At 35.0% G+C, this 17,556-nt stretch overlaps 1 protein-coding gene across 9 annotated transcripts; it reads left to right on the forward strand.

Moving 5' to 3' along the window:
* The first annotated feature begins 273 nt into the window (after window positions 1–273).
* On the forward strand, window positions 274–17,230 carry LOC143365948 (macoilin-1). Of its 9 annotated transcripts, none has more exons than XR_013084631.1 (13): window positions 274–408; window positions 1,287–1,428; window positions 1,517–1,643; window positions 1,731–1,860; window positions 2,282–2,348; window positions 2,422–2,632; window positions 2,710–2,968; window positions 3,043–3,288; window positions 3,722–3,898; window positions 4,031–4,309; window positions 4,898–5,091; window positions 6,895–9,566; window positions 9,643–15,046. XR_013084631.1 is itself a non-coding variant. In XM_076806580.1 (13 exons), the coding sequence occupies exons 1-13, from the start codon at window positions 329–331 to the stop codon at window positions 15,843–15,845; spliced, it is 2,169 nt and encodes a 722-aa protein (XP_076662695.1). In that variant the 5' UTR covers window positions 274–328; the 3' UTR covers window positions 15,846–17,230. The 9 variants fall into 9 exon arrangements, 8 of the variants coding, with proteins under 8 accessions (XP_076662695.1, XP_076662714.1, XP_076662723.1 ...); XM_076806580.1 differs by lacking the exon at window positions 9,643–15,046 and adding an exon at window positions 15,736–17,230 and having other exon boundaries at window positions 6,895–7,041; XM_076806599.1 differs by having other exon boundaries at window positions 6,895–7,041; window positions 11,918–15,046.
* The last annotated feature ends 326 nt before the right edge of the window (window positions 17,231–17,556 follow it).

The following is a 17,556-nucleotide window of genomic DNA, read 5'->3' on the forward strand; positions in this document are numbered from 1 at the left end:
CTGGCACGTTGACATACAGATGTACATTTTGTAAAGTGTAAATGAACGTGCGTACCTTATTTTAAAGTGCATCGCGGAATAATTACTCCAGCAGGTGATTTTTGCTCCTGATTAGCGCCATGTCCCACAATGGACCAATCAGCTGCTTGGTAAACCGCTGTAAAACCTCGAATCTGTCCGCAGACGAATGACAACAAAAGAGACTGATAGAAGTCGCGCGCGAGACAGTGGATTTTTTTACTATTCCGCAGAAGATTTGTGATTTTCCCCCCTTGTATTACTCGCTGCGAATAACGTCGCTTTGGTCGTGGTGAAAGTGCCGAGGAATATGAAGAGAAGAAATGTCGAGTGCGGTAAGCTTCGGAGGCCCTTGAAACGCAACAAGCTCACCGAGGGGATCTACGGAAGGTAAATTTTCGCCGCCATATGTCCCTTTATTGGAACGGTTAATTTCAAAAGTAACCAAAAACACGGCGAATGTTTCTTAAATATTCATCAGTCTATCGATCAAATATGTTTACCGTCTCCGATCTTCCATGAGATGTATAAGTTTCCGGAATGGACTGTACTATTAGTGCGCGAGCTTGTCGGTCGGTTTCCAGAAGCTGCATGATATAACTTGACATTTACCAAAACCTTAACCATGTGTCTGTTTTTTATAAAAACTATTCTTCTATTATGTTGGTTATTTCGGTTATACGAAACCCGACGAAACCTTAAACAATGTATCTAATGTATCACCCAAGAAATTACAAAATCAAAAATTGTTGATTTATCAATTTCTTTTAAATATTACCGATTTACATTGCGCAATTATGTATGTAATTAAGATTTTGTTAATTTGAATTTTATTTGAAAATGTTCGTCTTATTTTTTATGTACCGAACATGAATTCTTCTCAATTTCGAATCAAGATTACAAATGTATGCGTAGCGTACAGTATGATGAGGTATATAAAATGAAGGTAATATAACAAAAACTAATACAATGTTTTGACTGGTTTAATCTCTAAGTGCAATTAACTTCTGTTATAGAAGTAGTTTTTTTTTTATTGATTGCAGTTAAGAAACATATCTACATATACATACTTGTGTGTATATATATGTATATATGTAATGCCATTTTAATTTGAAGTTAACTGTTTAAGGTTTTAAACAATAATATTTTAGAGATGCTGTGTTAAGCAATATGATGGCACGGTAGATACATATAATGTGCTAATATTTACCAAGTTCAGTACGAAGATCTTTGCTACACAGATAACGCAGCATTATCTTTCATTTCAGTACTTTGCTTTACCTAAAGTTTATTCTACTATGGGCTATGGTAATTTTGGCAGACTTCATTTTAGAATTCCGTTTTGAATTTTTGTGGCCATTTTGGCTGCTTCTCAGAAGTGTTTACGATTCTTTCAAATATCAAGGTTTGGTAAGTAACATGTGCCGATTCTGTAAACCTTTATTGGCGCGATGGATTAACTGTATTTTCTATATTATACAAACTGTTCTACTTTCAGGCCTTCTCTGTATTTTTCATTTGTATTGCACTTACGTCAGATATGATCTGTTTCTTTTTCATACCCATACATTGGTTGTTTTTGGCTGCCAGCACTTATGTTTGGGTACAATATATTTGGCATACAGGTAAATATGAAACGTTCAAATGCTCGGACGAAATTAGTTATGTTAAAGGAATAAACATAATATTAACACGATATTAATATTAAACAGACAAAGGTGTGTGCCTACCAACTGCGATGCTATGGTTATTATTTCTATACATAGAGGTAGAAGTGCGATTAAGAGATTTACGACATATGCCCTTCCACTTGGATCTCTGTAGACCATTTGCAGCACATTGGTACATATTCTTTACCTTCCATTATTCGCTCTTCTTTTTTTATGTGAGACGCAGAAAGAAACGTTTATACTGAACTGTACGCATAGACTGAATTATTTATTAATTGACAACATATATTATTAGATGTACAAGTTCTGTTCATTAGTAAATAGAGAAGAAGAATTCAAGTTTAAGAAACACTGTACGAAATTAAGCAGTACCTCAGCCAACTGATCTCTTTTGTATTCCGAGGCTGTTGGTAATAATTCTGCTTTCTCTTCCTGATTAAAGTCTTTCTTTGTACGTAGCAGCAAATCGATGGACAGAACTTGCATAGCAATCTGGTATAAAAAAAATACTTGACTAATAGTAGAACCAAGCATTTTGTACTGAAACGAATAAGTATGAACGACGAGGAATTAAAATTATTCTGTTCTTCTAGCATCGGTTATCCTGTGGTTACATTAGGTTTTGGTTTTAAAAGCTACATTGGCTACAGAATGAGACAGGTAAGTCATTAGTAGACATAACGTTTCGATGAAAATCTGTACAGGTTTTAACGCTCAAACTTTTTTCTACCAGAGAAAGCAAAAAGATGTGGCGAAAGAAAATGAATTCTACCTGCAGTTATTGCAGCAAGCTCTGCCTCTAGGGCAACAAACTAGTACTGTACAACAGATACAGCAAGTTCAGTCACAAGTACATGTTACCGCTTCGTTAGATCAACATGTTAAAACACACTCTAATAAACTAAGCTCACAGTATAATCCAAGTCCTGAAAAAAGCAGAGGTAGTTTGTATTTATTTTGAACTTTATACCAGTATATTTGATGACCATCGTGTGATATGATAATTAAACACACTTTTCAGGAAGCAGTAATAATTCTGCAGAAGTTGGTATACAAAATGGTAATTTACACATAGGTACACAAATAACATTGCAGTCACAAAATGTTGCGACGAAAAATAATCACAGAAAGTCTTTGGACAAAGGTGAGAAGCAAGAGGAACAGCATAACAAGCATAACATAACAAATATATCACAGTCCGAGAAAAACGATAAGAAGTTTATACATACAAATGGAAGTGTGATTGCTCCCACTGATATGCAGTTCGTGGAGAGGATCGGGTAAGTAGTGTAGTTGTACGTGCACGTAACGTGATGTTCAAGAAATGTACTAAAATCTTGAATGTAAAGTGCAGATCTGTGAATGATTTTGATGCAAATGAAATAGAAAAAGACAAATTTGTCAAAAGTGGAAACTGTGGGCACACTGCAGTGAAATCACAGGCGAATGGGTCTGTAACAGGGAAATGGAATAATATAAAAGACAGTCGCGAATCATCGTCCACTGTTAATACTCAACGCGAGCGTAAAACGCGTCAAGTTAAAGTCCCAGTTGATAATATATCAGAACAACAGAAACAACAAGATGATTATTGCCAAAGGTATATCATTTATGTTATTTCATTACAATATACAAGAAAGATGTTAGCGTACATAAAGTTTTTTCTTCAGTATTGTTCTCCTCTTTTTACTTTTATTTTCTGTGCGATATGTATTGTTGTAAAAATAAGAGTAAAGATACGAAATTAAAATATTCATACTTTCCATGGATACTAGATGTATGTACACTTTTTTAGTTTTTATATTCCTAATTTATCAGGGACTTCAAACCGGTATGATTGTCATACCGGTATTTGCGTATTTCGGTTTCTATAAAGGTTTTGAAGATGGAACCGAAAAATACCGGTATTTTCAGTTTCGGTAGAAGTCCTTGTAATTTATCACGGAATTTTTTACATTTTAGTAAAATGAGGAGATACAAAGTTATCGTGTTGTCAAGTTTTTCTTTAGTGTAATTCGGTATCATTTAAATAGGTTACTGATGTGTCGCAGGCTTGAGGCTGACATAAAGCGCTTGAAATCAGACTTGCAATCAAGTCGGCAATTGGAGCAGGAACTTCGCTCTCAGATAAATACTTTACAAAACGGAGAGCGTCAAGCAAAAGGTGATATACAGCAACTTCAGCATGATAATGATCAGTTGCAAACCAAGTAAGTAACTTATACCGTTTTCAATATATTTCTAATTATGCGAAATTGTGTTTTAAATTGGAATTAATCTGAACATGTATTTTTAAACATTTTTTAAAAACTCACGCAAGTCTATTTGCTTGCTTTTGATAGATTACATGGACTAGTAACAGCTCGCCAGTTAGATAAACAAACGATGTCTTCACTGGAGAGAAGAATCGCAGAAGAACGCAAGCAGCGGACTGCTTTTGAAGCATCCCTAGCTTCCGAGAGACGAGCGCGGCGAGCCGCGGAAGAAGCGCGTTCTGCAATTCCTCCTCCTCCACCACCACTTATTAGACAAGAATGCACGGATACGTGCAAAACTCGCCGAACGCAAATGGAGCAAGATCTCAAGAGTTTGCGGCGAGAACATAAAACGAAAGAAGAAAGGTTAGAACTTTAAACTAATAATTGAATACATTTCAGCACCTCTTTCAAAAAGATATAAATTATGGCTCTCGTCTTGTTTTCATGAAAATATTCCGAATAGTGTATACGCGTGTGTCCAATAATCCTTAGTTTTGCAGTTATAAGCATTTTTATATTTGGTAAAATACGGGTCCGAAACGCTCATTACAGTGTCATTTAACGAAGCCCAGCGGTTTTTCCGCGGATCGATATATTGATTATCATTTCGTCTTTGGTTTTTAAAGGTAAGAAGAAAAAGATACGAATGAAAATATTGTATATTTCGCCAACTGACGAACGCGCCAGTCTGTCGATTGTCCTTTAATAGAAATTTCAGGTCAGTGTTTTACGGAACATAAAAATGCTTATAACTGAAAAACTAACCATTTTTGAACATATGCGTATACAAACTTTTCTTATTATATCGATGAGTAGAACCAATCCTGAAAAAATGTCCCACATTTTTATAAATACTACGATAATTGCGTATGTAGACCAAATATTAATGTAGTACACTATACAACATTAAGCAGATTATGTAGTTACACAACTTAATGGTTTTAAAATTAGGTGCAGTGCATTAGAAAAAGATATAACACGCTGTAAGGAAAATCACAAAGAATCTGAAATTCTGCTCGTAGCGCTTAATGCGTTACAAGATAAAACTACTCATTTAGAGGACAGTTTGAGTGCAGAAACGCGTATAAAACTTGATTTATTCTCCGCGCTTGGTGAAGCCACACGAGAACTAGAAATCAGAGAAAGTAAGTAAAAGTTATACTAAATCCTGTTTTGATAATCGAACATATAAGAATTTAAATTGATAAATAAGATATGTATTTCTATACAGGGTGTTCGGCTACACGCGAGAATAAATTTAAGGGGTAATTACAGACACCAGAATAAGACGGAAATCAAGAATAAGAATATTACGGCTGGGGCTTCATTTGTTAGTTATAAGCATTTAAAAATATGGCAATTCGCGTACGGCGGTGCACGCGGGATAAATCAGGCGGGAGGTCGAGCAGTGGTCGTCAAAACCACTGTCGCATGGGGTCACTCACCTCAGAGAAGCTACGGCGAAATTTACGACAATCAAAATTTGCGATACTTAATCCAAAATTAAGGGGTACTGCTCACGGTACGGCTCGTTCAGGGTTTTCGTTTTGGTGCTTCTCATATTCAAAACAACTCTGTGAGCACATCGTGAAGTAGACAAACATTCAGTCGACCCGCGAGTTTACGTTGCAAAATTTATTTTAAGTTTCTTCATCAAGTTATTACTTTCAATTGTATGAGCACGTGAGAACTTATATTTTTTCGTGGCGAGATTCAGTACGGGTAAATTTGATGCTTGTTTTTAATTCTATTGTGTTTCAGAGCGGATAAATTTGTTCTTAATTTTTTGTACACATTTTAGTGCGAGATTTGATATTTTTTATTTTTACTTTTTGGGGGTGGTGTGATTCTGTTTTGTGTGATTTCTGCGCCCGTGTGTCTCGATAATAATGGATTTTAACGAATAGGTAAGTTCCTTTAATTTTGGATTAAGTGTCGCAGAATCGTGTGGCCATGCCGATTGTCGTAAATTTCGCCGTAGCTTCCCGAGGTGAGTGACCTCGTGCGACAGAGCCTTTGATGACCACTGCTCGACCCCTCGCATGACTTGTCCCGCGTGCAGCGATGCACGTGGAGTTGTCTCCTTTTAAGCATATCTTTAAACGTATATAGCTAACAAACGAAACCTAATCCGCAATGTCGTTATTCTTGATTTTTGTCTTATTCTGGTGTCTAGAATCACCCCTTAAATGTATTCCCACGTGCAGCCGAACACCTTGTACAAGTAAGGAAATGTCGAGCAAGTTTTAGTATACCATTAAATACCTTAACACGTTCAATGCCGCGTGGGCCAAAATGCGCTTCATGATTCTTTACTTGACTTTCCGTTAAATGAAACATGAAATATTTGGTAATATTATTAATTCATGCATATCATGTATAGTGCAGTTATCATATTATAGATCGTTGGGGGCCAACGGCGGCGTAGCGATTTGTTGTTTAGATATTTTTCTATTTTGAACTTCATATTCTAAGACTTTGTTATTCAGTTCTGAGTATTATTACCGCCTTAGCTTAATACTTCGCTACAGTCATTATCATAGTAATACATAATCAGAGAATTATACGATATTTATTCATTCAGAAATAGAAAATAAATGTATACATAATGAAAATAGTGAAATTAACAGTATCAGAGATAAAAAATGAAAAAAGATGCTTTGTACATCTTGGACGTAAACCGCGTAAATACAACGATAATTTGTTGAAAACAAAAACTTTTGCTTTGTTCTATAGCGCACTTTAAGCGTTATACGTTTCTTTTGATAATAATTATTTTTGTAGCCATTAGTCTTGGATTATTAGACGACACGTGGCCCATGCGGCTCATGTGGCGTGGATGAAAAGTTACTGAAATTTAGTCCGGCATGGAACATGTTAAGGAGTATTTAAACATTTCAATAAATATTCTTAACTAGAGTTAAATAAATGAAATTATGTTGAATCAGGTGTAATCAGGTCTCAAGAAAAGGAAATTGAAACTTTGAAAGCAAAAATCGCCCAAGATTTAGCTGTGATGCCACAAGACACGTTTGGTCCTGCATCAACCTGCACGACATCTAAGCTTTGGTTAAATAATGAAGTGCGAGTCACAGGTACAAAAATACGTTCTAATGAAAGTCCCTGCACAGGGTGTACAGTGTCGAACTTGGACCCAAATGCAACAGCATATACGCCTAAGAATTCTCTGATAGCGTCTACAGAAGCTTAAAAATTTCAATTTTTACCACAATTAAGGCTTCACAGAAGTTGGGTATAAATTACATAAACATGTTTCAAGTATGTTTCTTAATGGGAATTAAAATGTGAACTTGAATTTTACACACAAATGCGCTTATATTAGTGCAAAGAAAATTTTCGGATTGAATCATACGGAATTTAAAAAAACTAATTTCCATAAAATCTACTCTAAAGTATTTGTCTAATATTTTGTCTAAAAAATGCGACTCGTGTTATAAATTTGTTAAATTTATCAATGAGATATAACTTTTATAAATGTCTTCCATGAGAAACTTCAAGAAACATGTTTTATAACATATTTGTCATCTGAAAGGATACACTGTTATTATCTACATATGACTATAGAACGTGACTACTATTGGATTCAAGAATATTTAAAAGCTAGTTACGTTCTGTTGAACATGCTGTAGGTTGATCTTGCAGATAATTTCTTCAGTTTTATTCTACGCTCGTGAAAAATATTAGAACATTAACAACTGGAGTGCGAACAACACCATATGCATTATCTAATTAACGTAGATAATTGTTAAACTTTATATTAAATTCCGCGTTTCTAAATAGACATAATGCGATACATAAAAATGTGTCGTTAAATAGTTATTTAACGTTAGTATACATTTTACTAATTTTTTTTCCTTACTTGACTTATATCAATTTTCATAATACAAACGTTAAGCATACCATTCCGTAAATACAAAGAACCATAAATTAGTATAAATTGGATCAGTAAATAAACAGTAGTGTATCTTTTATTTATTAGAAAGATAAACGGATTAAAAATTTAATCTGTATTTGATCCTCCTACAGCATATGCCTAAATCTATGACGACTTGTTATAGGCACAAATATTACTCAAGTCGTAATACGAAGCTAGTCCAGCATACAAACTGTATTTAATGTCTTTGGCAAGTGAAGCCACTTTAAGTCATGTGATCATCTTAAAAAAAACCAGCCATTAATATACATTGAAACACCTGTCGTTTATCACTGAAAAATGTCGATGTATATATGTATATATATATATATATATACATCGACATTTTTAACTATATATATATGTCAAAACATTAAATTCCTTTTAAATAGTCATCATTGTATTGATACTCTTATTTCTACACGTTTTTTATATTTTTTAAATGTCTGTAATTTTTTAATTTAGTGATACGTTTGAGTATTGGCTTTCGGAGGGTGTAAAATAAGTGTTAAATATTTTGTAACAGTTTTCGACACTTATACAGCGCTTAATGTGATACATAGAAGACTTGTAGAAATTCTAAGTTGAATACATGGTAATTCGTCCACAGTAGTGGGACGAGTCTACTTTAATTTAAAGATTTTGATTTCTGATAAGGAAATGAGGATAGAAGTATTTGTACTGTCAAATATATTATGTGAATTTGAATATGAAAGACATATAATCATTTTTCTAGATTACAAATTTTGAAGCATAATATTCTCTATTTGCTAGTAACGTTATTCGTAATCAAATTGTATGGTATTTTGTTTAATGGTCTGGATGAAAATGAGAGTTGTTGACAGTTTTATCTCAGAAACTATTTACCCGAAATGTCTTCCTTTTGCTACATATTTGAACGATAAGTTAAATTTCATCTATGTTTTTCTCTTAATATGGAAATTTTTATTCTATCAACTGACGTTGGTATAATTTGATAATGGGCAATGTTAAGTACCTGAGGAGATTACTGACCTACGAGCGTGCAGCGATTCCTATACACCATTGAAAAGATCTCGCCAAGACGAATTGATCGATACCGTTTTTAACTTCGAAGTCAGATGGAATCACTTCGAAAAATGGACACAAAGTTTGAGATTTTGCGATTTTGAACCATAGAAACCGATAACAAAATCCCATCTGGTCCGAGGGACTTCGGGTAGACACTTGAGCAAAAACCGAGGGATGTAAGCGATACGCTAACACAAACATGCCCAACTATCCCTTTTCAGGGCGCGGGCGCACATTTGCGTCCCGAGCTCCAGTCCGTTCAAGATCCAGTTGATCAAGCGAGTTCGACAACATAGTAGGGAGCAGCTGGAGTAGTGGGGGCGGAGCGTTTTTGTGGCATACTGTAATACACAGTTGTACAGATCCACAATCTCTGCATTAGCAGGGTACCCCACCACGAGATCTTGTACTGAGAAGTGGAGAGTCCCACTGGGGACCGGAAACGGGCGGGCGCGTCCGTGGGCGCAAACTACTATTACCCAGAGTCTCTTGAGCATCCCTGCTATATAGTAGGTTCGGACGGCAAATGACCTGCATTCCAGGGTCGTTTAATGAAAAACAACCGATTCATTGGCGATTTTACAACTGAACTTGGTCGTGACATACATGATAATAGCTTGAAACATGGATTGAGCTGTACGTATTACCTATCTTGTATTCTCATAAAGCAAGCACTGTTGTAACTATTTTTCATTCCAAATTATTCATTTAGAGACGATTTTGTGCAGCTTTGGGCATTAGGAAAGGGGCACATGCGGCAAACACAGGCCCAACACGGCCCTGAAAGGAAGGTCATGCTGTCCCAACCTGCTAGAGCAGTGCTGTTCAGCAGTTGCCTGGGGCATACACAAGTAGGCGGGCAATAAGCCACGCCTACCCGGGCAACAGCGTTGTGTAGTGTCAAGAATGTATCAACGCGTTGCAAGATTCCGTGTCTCCTAAGAGTAACCCTACGTCTCTACCGATTTTCGATCGATCTGCACAGCTTCTAACCTACGAGGGATCAATACGGACGGGTTACCTACTCTCTACGGATGGGACGCACGCGATCGATCGTAGCGCTTACCCTGCCGCTGTCGTTGTCGGTTTCCTACCAGTCAACAGTATAGACGTAGACAGCTAAGTGGAGAGTCGGACGTTGCAACGTCTCCTCCGAGTCATCTCTGCGCAGAACGAAATTACTCTTAACTCTCGCCACAACTGTTGCTCTCCACCTCGCTGTAACGACAGCTGACGTCTCTGCCCTGAGCTTCTGCCCGATAAATGCCCGCAGCATTGCCCGTGGGCAACGGTGAGCCGTGAGCGCCGGTGCTCGCCAAACCATGGGCGGAACAGCACTGCACTAGAGTATCGCTTACAGGGCCGGCGCGAGGATAGTTGGCGCCCTTATGCAAGAAAATTTGTGGCGCCCCAAATTTTTGCACCTGTTTCCTATTTAATATGTTTCGCCTTTACGGAGTACACCAAGAAATAATTACGTTTACATTTTGTTTATGAGGGACTTGGATTCCTTTATAATAATAAGCGTGCGATATAGTTTTTTAGCGCCCCCTTCGGCTGGCGCCGTTATGCGGCGCATAACTTGCATAATGGGTTCCGCAGGCCCTGATCGCTTACAATGTAAGCTTTACATCCCTCGGACATCCACCAGATGGGATTATACTAACAGTTTCTCTTGTTCAAAATCGCCAAATCTCGAAGTTTGAGCCCATTTTTCATGGTGATCCCGTCTGATCTTGATGTGAAAAAGTGGTATCAATCGATTCGTCTTGATGAGAGCTTTTCAATGACGTACGTATAGTAGTCGCTGCACGCTCGTAGGTCAGTAATCCCCTTAGGGACTTAACATTGACCGTCAAACACTTATTAAAGATTCGTAGTCCATGCCAATTTTTCGATGTACCGTTTTGAATATTAATTTTATACCTTTTGTGGGATATTTTAGATTTTAGCTTTAAGGTTCAGAAGCATTAAAACGATTTTGTTTCTTGTACAAATTTTGAAGATTGACGTATTTAATACTGATGCACGTGCATGTGTAGATGATTAATGTTTTCTCCTTGAAGGTTTTTTTGGGGAAAATATTAGAATTTAGTTTTCAATCCATTATTTTTTAATTTTGAAAGGCTAATAGTTATGCGCAAGATATAAGGGTATCCCCGAATTGGTATTATAACCAGAAAAGGAGTGATTCTTTATGCAAAAATAATTGGAAGTATGAAATAACATTTCTTTAGACAAGTCTTCGTTTTTTAGAAAGTCGATTTTGAAAATTGTTGCGTATACATTTATGTGAATAAAAATTGGTAAAATATAGCAACAGGTATGATAAAACCGCGGATGAACTGAACTCTTCTGTAGAAATAAATCGGAATTGTAGAATCTTAATATATAAAGCAGAAAGCTTCTATATGTTTGTGTGTTTATCTGTCGTCTAAAAACTTTCGAACGATAAACTCTGGAATCACGAAATGTGCCTCATCTCACTATGCCTGACTAATCCAGACGAATGTGTCTATTTTCACAAAAAAAAACTAAAAAATTTTTTTTTATAAAATCAGGATCTAAATTTCGGGCGCAGCCGAGTAGTAAAGCTAGTAATTAATATCGAGCGAAGATTTGTTTTGAATAAAATCAGTGTTGATGATGGAACAGATTCTTAAGGGCCCCATACACTTTGAGATCTGTATAGATACATGTTGCAAGTATCAGTAGCGCGATACAAATCTCATGCATACACATGAAATCGATCTTCTCAAAAACGAAGCCTCGTACGAAAAAAGTTTCATAATATATTTTCGATTCATTTTTATATCTGGAATCATTCCTTTTTTGGATTGTACTATCAGCTCGGTAACACTCTGTATTACCAAGTTCTTTGAGAAATGATGATTTTTTGTCATATATAATCTATAAGTTAAAAAGAAAATTTATAAAGTAGAAATGACTTCACATGTAGAAGATCTTGATTAAAGTGATTTTTACAGATGCTTTTGACCCGCAAGAAAGCCAGTATCTGCATATTTCAATGAACAATTAACGACTGGTTGATATCATAAAAGTCATTCTTCCATGATTGTATATAAGGCACTGTCATGACAATTTATTAATAGCATAGTGGATCATGACCAACTAGTCAGATGAATTTCTATAAGCACAAATATTTATTAGATATCTAATATTCATTTGATATTTCTACCCTTCCATGGAAAAGCAATACGAATTATTCCTTGTATTCTAATATATTAAGTTTTAAAGTTACTCAATATTCGTCAAATTGTGAGATTCATGAATTAATTTTAAGTTATTTGGATGATCCACGCACTACGTGTAATTGCAAAATATTGATGCACAGACATATTTTACAGGTATTTTTTAATACACACGATAATTGTATTCGTAGGGCACTTGTTTCATTTTAATATTTTTATGGCGAAATTAATATTTATTTACAAAATTATTTTTATTTTATGGCATCTTAAATAGCACAAAGTGTGTGATAAGTATAATAGTTTTTGCTTGAGACATTAAAAGCATATCAATACAAAGATCGTGTAATACTGAGAAAATCTCTACATCATTTCCGGTTTTATTTTTAAATGCTGATGTGTGTGTCAGCGCTATTTCATCATCCAGTACTATTGGCGAGTCAACAACCGATGGTTATTGTGCTTGCTTCAGTATGTTAATGCACCTTGATATTAGTTTCACTCAAATATGGAAATTGTTTACTTGATTATACGCACGAGACGTTACTCTTTTCGTGTCCATTATTGTATCTCCAACTAATATGGGAACTAGTTTTATCATTAAGTTTCATTTCTTCTTACTTCAGGACGATCGAACTTTTGTCTGTATCAATTTATATCTTTTTATGCATAAGCCCACATAATGTAATGAAACAGTGTAAATAATTACTTGCAATAGACAAAACGCAAACAAAAATAACTAAAATTGTTTGGGCACTTGCATAGCATAGTCGGTGTTATATAAAAGTTGTTTAATTTATTTCAACGAAAACAGTATGTATGCGTTTTGTGACTCATTTATAATTTAATGATTGCAGAATTAATTGTTCAAACGAAATTCGAAGCAGCAAAATAAAATTGTCTTGCTTACACAGATTCTTATTGGTCACGAATTGTTAAGTAAAAATAAAATAAAAGAGGAAAACTAAGTTGAAACCAACCGTCATAAAAGAAAAGTACATGTGTATCTACTACTTTGAAGTAACAGCGAAATGAAAACAGTATTATAACGGGAAAATATAAAGGGACTGGAAGCGTCATTGCATTATGCATATAGTAAATAAATTACCGTAGCTTGTAAACAATGATACAATTGAAATGAAAGTCTTGTACGACAAAACATTATTCTGTTTAATTCTATTAGTTACCACATACTTCATGTAATATACAAATTACACATTGAGTATAAAGTATCATAAGAAAGAAATTAAACGATATTTCAAATGTGGAACATAAATGAGTTAATTGAAGGAAAAATATATAGAACATTTATACGAAAATATTGTTTTGAAATGGATGCTTTCTTCCCTAAAGCATCGCATTATCAAGTGCACGTTAAGTACCTGATCAAGGAAAGCCGCAGTGCTCACGGCTAATACACTTATCATGGATTTAATTCCACTGTAAGGCTGGTTTCGTAGATGATAACTTTTACTATTTAATTAATTCATATTGTTTATATTTACTTAATGTGATATATATCCAAGTACACATGCTCGCGCGCCTAATTTTCTCAGCATGTACGCAAACACTTAATTCTTCGCAAGAATAACTTGAAATAAGTACTTACGTTTCATAACGCATTCGATGTAAATTGTGTGAAATAGCGCTTTTTATATTTAGAGTGTGATTGCATAATTATATTTTACAATTTTAAGCTTTACGTTACTTTGTATTTAAATTATTAGCAATCCGAATTGTATTGAAAAACATACTTTGAAGACAATAATGATTATTGCTTTTTTGTTTCAGAATTAAATATTTCAGGTGAAAGATAAAATATTTCTTGTGAAAGTATTTGTTGTGAATATTAAAACGATCGATTTAAAAAAGTATTTTTTTTAGTAAAGACAGTCTGCAAGTAAACAGTGGAAGGGACAGGAAAGGAAAATATCTAATAAAACTATGCGAAAATTCTTAATGAAAATTTTAGTTTAATTTATATATAATCATTACGTTAGTTAGGGAAATTTATGAACTGAAAAAAGATAATTATAGTTAAAAATTGTCATTCAAAACATAAGCGAACAATACCGTTTTTTATTACACATCAATTCACACAATAATTTTTGTTAATACTAACTTACATTCATAATTAACAATTATGTATGATAATACAATGAACTAACAAACAATAGACAAGTGCAGAGAAATAACAGGATATTTATTATTCTCAGACAACCACATCTCAGAATATCAATATTATAAGGACACGGATAATGTTCTTATGTTCTTTTTACATAAAATAATAGAAAAGCGTGATTCAAGCCAGATCTCAATGGAGAAAGTCGTCGATATGCCTTTATTTTAACCACATTTTAAAACACATTCAGTCATACAGATTGGTAATACATATAACTCAGTTCACGTACGTGATTCATAATAGGAAAAATTTTGTAACGAAAGTGTAACAAGACGACCTGATTCATCATATTTATAAAGATTTAATAAGTAAATTGTGATTTAGACAAACAATTTCAAATAAAAAACAGTAACAGACACACAGTTTATCATGCTTTTCTAAAAATGTATATAGTCGTGCAGTATACTTGTATATCCACGTATGTCTTCTTAATGTATTTCTGTTTTTATAGTGTTATACGATTTTTATTGTAATAAATAGATAAGCTCTTCGAAGGACGCAGTAAACATACGTTTCACGCTACGTCAAACGTTGTTATTGCAAGATAGAACAGTAATCGTTTAAATGATCATAAGCTCTTAATTCTTCCGTTCCAATCTACTATTATCGCATATTTAAGGATAAAAAGGAATAATATTTAGGCTCCTCTTACTTTCAAGGGAATTCTACTAAGACTTGTACTCCGTATTTCAAAGGACAATAAAATATTTTTTCATTTTGTAGAAGAGGCAACGTTTAATTATGTGAATGTTACACAAGTATACAAAGAGAATTTAGTCAAAGTTTATAAAAAGTTTATATTTGTTAATTTATTAACACTATTATTTTCAATAAATGGCGAGGGAGAAAATGTATTCCATTGGAGATAAGATGCTCTATTGCAGGGAAATACATTCACATGACAATTTAATTTAGAAAACAGTTATGAATTCCGTTTTAAGATAATTTCATATGCCATAAAAATGATGAAAGTTGTTGAAAATATGTACTAATCTTTTACAACTATCCGGTGAAGCAAATGCATTCATAATAGCTATATATTATTGCAAAGAAATATTCAAAATGATTATGTGCATGATTTTTGGGCAACTTTTTCTATAGTGTCGTTTGTGCAGACTGTTCGCAGAGTCCTGAATACGAAGGCATTTTTCCCTGCTACTATCGAAAATATGCAAATTTATGCGTATCTAACAGTACATCGCTTATTAACTTTATACATATAGAATATACTGTTTGTCATTGGTACATAAAGTATCTCCATTACTTTAAAGAATTGAGCAAAATATCTTAGGTATTATTTGGCTCGAAAGGTCACATATTATGATCGGTAAAACATCTGCAAGGTAATCTTTGTTTTACAAATGTCAAGTTATCGAGGATTTGTTGTACATATAATTTATTTTTTTTTGTACAGGGTGTCCCAAAATTCAGAGACTTTCCGGACCATGGAATATCCTGATGCAAAAAGACATCGAAATGTCCTTCGCCGTTTTGGGACCCGAGGCTTCGTTCTCGAGATATTAACAATTGAATATTAGTGGTGGAACTTCCTGGTCCCGCAGTTTAAAAATTTCGTTTATTTAAATAATACATTAAAAACGGATTTTTTTGGAATCTGTTTGCATAGCTGCATTCCTTATTAGGAAATACACTATTTTGCAATTTGCACTGTTATCCTAGCTCTGGTGCTTTCCAAGCTATTCAACCAAACTTGTATCTCACCCTCAACTTTGAGGGCTGTTCATCCCTTCAATATGAATGACAGCCAAAAAAATACGTGTCAAATATTTTTGTAAGAACTACATTCTTTTTACCAAAGTTGCAAGAAAATCGGCGATTATCATTTCGACATGTTCCCTTGTAAGTTCCAACACTTGCTCAATTATATTTCCTTTTGAAAGCCACCGAACATGTGCATGGATAAGAAGTAAATGATGACTTGCATCCATGCCGGTACATAACTGTTTGAAAAGTGGTGAGCTGAGAGCTGCTCCTACTTTGATAAAATTCACTATTTGAATTATGTGATCTAAAACGTTTCCTAATGAAGCTGGAAGCGATTTTGAAGCTAGTGCGTGTCAATGTATCATGTAGTGGATTCCTTTTACCTGTGGAGAACGCTTTTTTACACAAGCTTGAAAACCAGATTTTGTCCCTAACATAGCTGGTGCTTCGCCAGCGACTCGACCAGTGATGATGGAGTAAAAATTGGAGAATAATTTAAAAAAAAAGTAAAACCTCCGCACGGGGATTTGAATCCTGGATTTTCTGTTTGCGATTCAAGCGCTCCGGTTTCGGTGAAATTAATAGCGAATTCGGTAACTCGCACTGACTTTGCACTGGTGCCAAAAAATGACTTGGATTGGTTGATTCTTATAGAGCTATATTCGTTTCTATCAAAAACAACCAATCCAAGTCATTTTCTGGCATCAGTGCAGTCAGTGCGAGGTACCGAATTCGCTATAATTCTCGACTATTCATACCGTTTCGTTTAGTTAATGCGATTCATGCGCTGTTGGAAACAGAACGGTTTTCGCAGTGATCGGAACAACGTGTATCGTCGCTGATTGGTTGCCGCGAGTTTGGAGCAAAAGCAGAAGTAGACAGAGAAAGAAACTGTAAAAAAGAGAAACAGAAATACTGATAGAAAGAGATAGATAAACGTTTAGGTTATGTTATTTCCGGTTTTGCTCCAAAATGGCTGCGGTTATACCGATCACTCCCTAGGGGATCACGTTATACCGATCACTCCCTGGAGGATCATTAGGTGCTGGACAGCGTTGCGATTGGGCCCAGCATTGATATTTACGGTGCTGGTGCCCACTTTTCAAACATCGTTCCCAATGGTGCAGACTTTTTCCGTGTACCCCTCTCTCGCCAACGCGAGTATCCCGTCGCGCGCACTTCTGACCCCTCTCCCCGCACACCCCCCTCGCTGCACTGGAATTCTGATTCCCATAGTATGACTACTATGTATTTACTTCACGTAATTTCAATTATATGAAAAAAGAATATTTTAGAAATTTTCAGAAATAGTAATATTAAAAAAAAAATGAAAATCATAAAGTTAAAATTGTATTATTTTCAATTTCATGATATTATGTAAAAGCAAAATACCCTGATAGCCAGATCTGGGCAGCAGAATCTGACATCAGAACCGTAGTCGTCTGTGTCCGCAGATGGCTGCGTTCTGAGGTGCAGAGCCCGATGTCAGATCGGCAGCAGATCCGCAGCA

This window comes from Andrena cerasifolii, chromosome 1 (assembly GCF_050908995.1).
Source record: "Andrena cerasifolii isolate SP2316 chromosome 1, iyAndCera1_principal, whole genome shotgun sequence".
Lineage (NCBI taxonomy): Eukaryota > Metazoa > Arthropoda > Insecta > Hymenoptera > Andrenidae > Andrena > Andrena cerasifolii.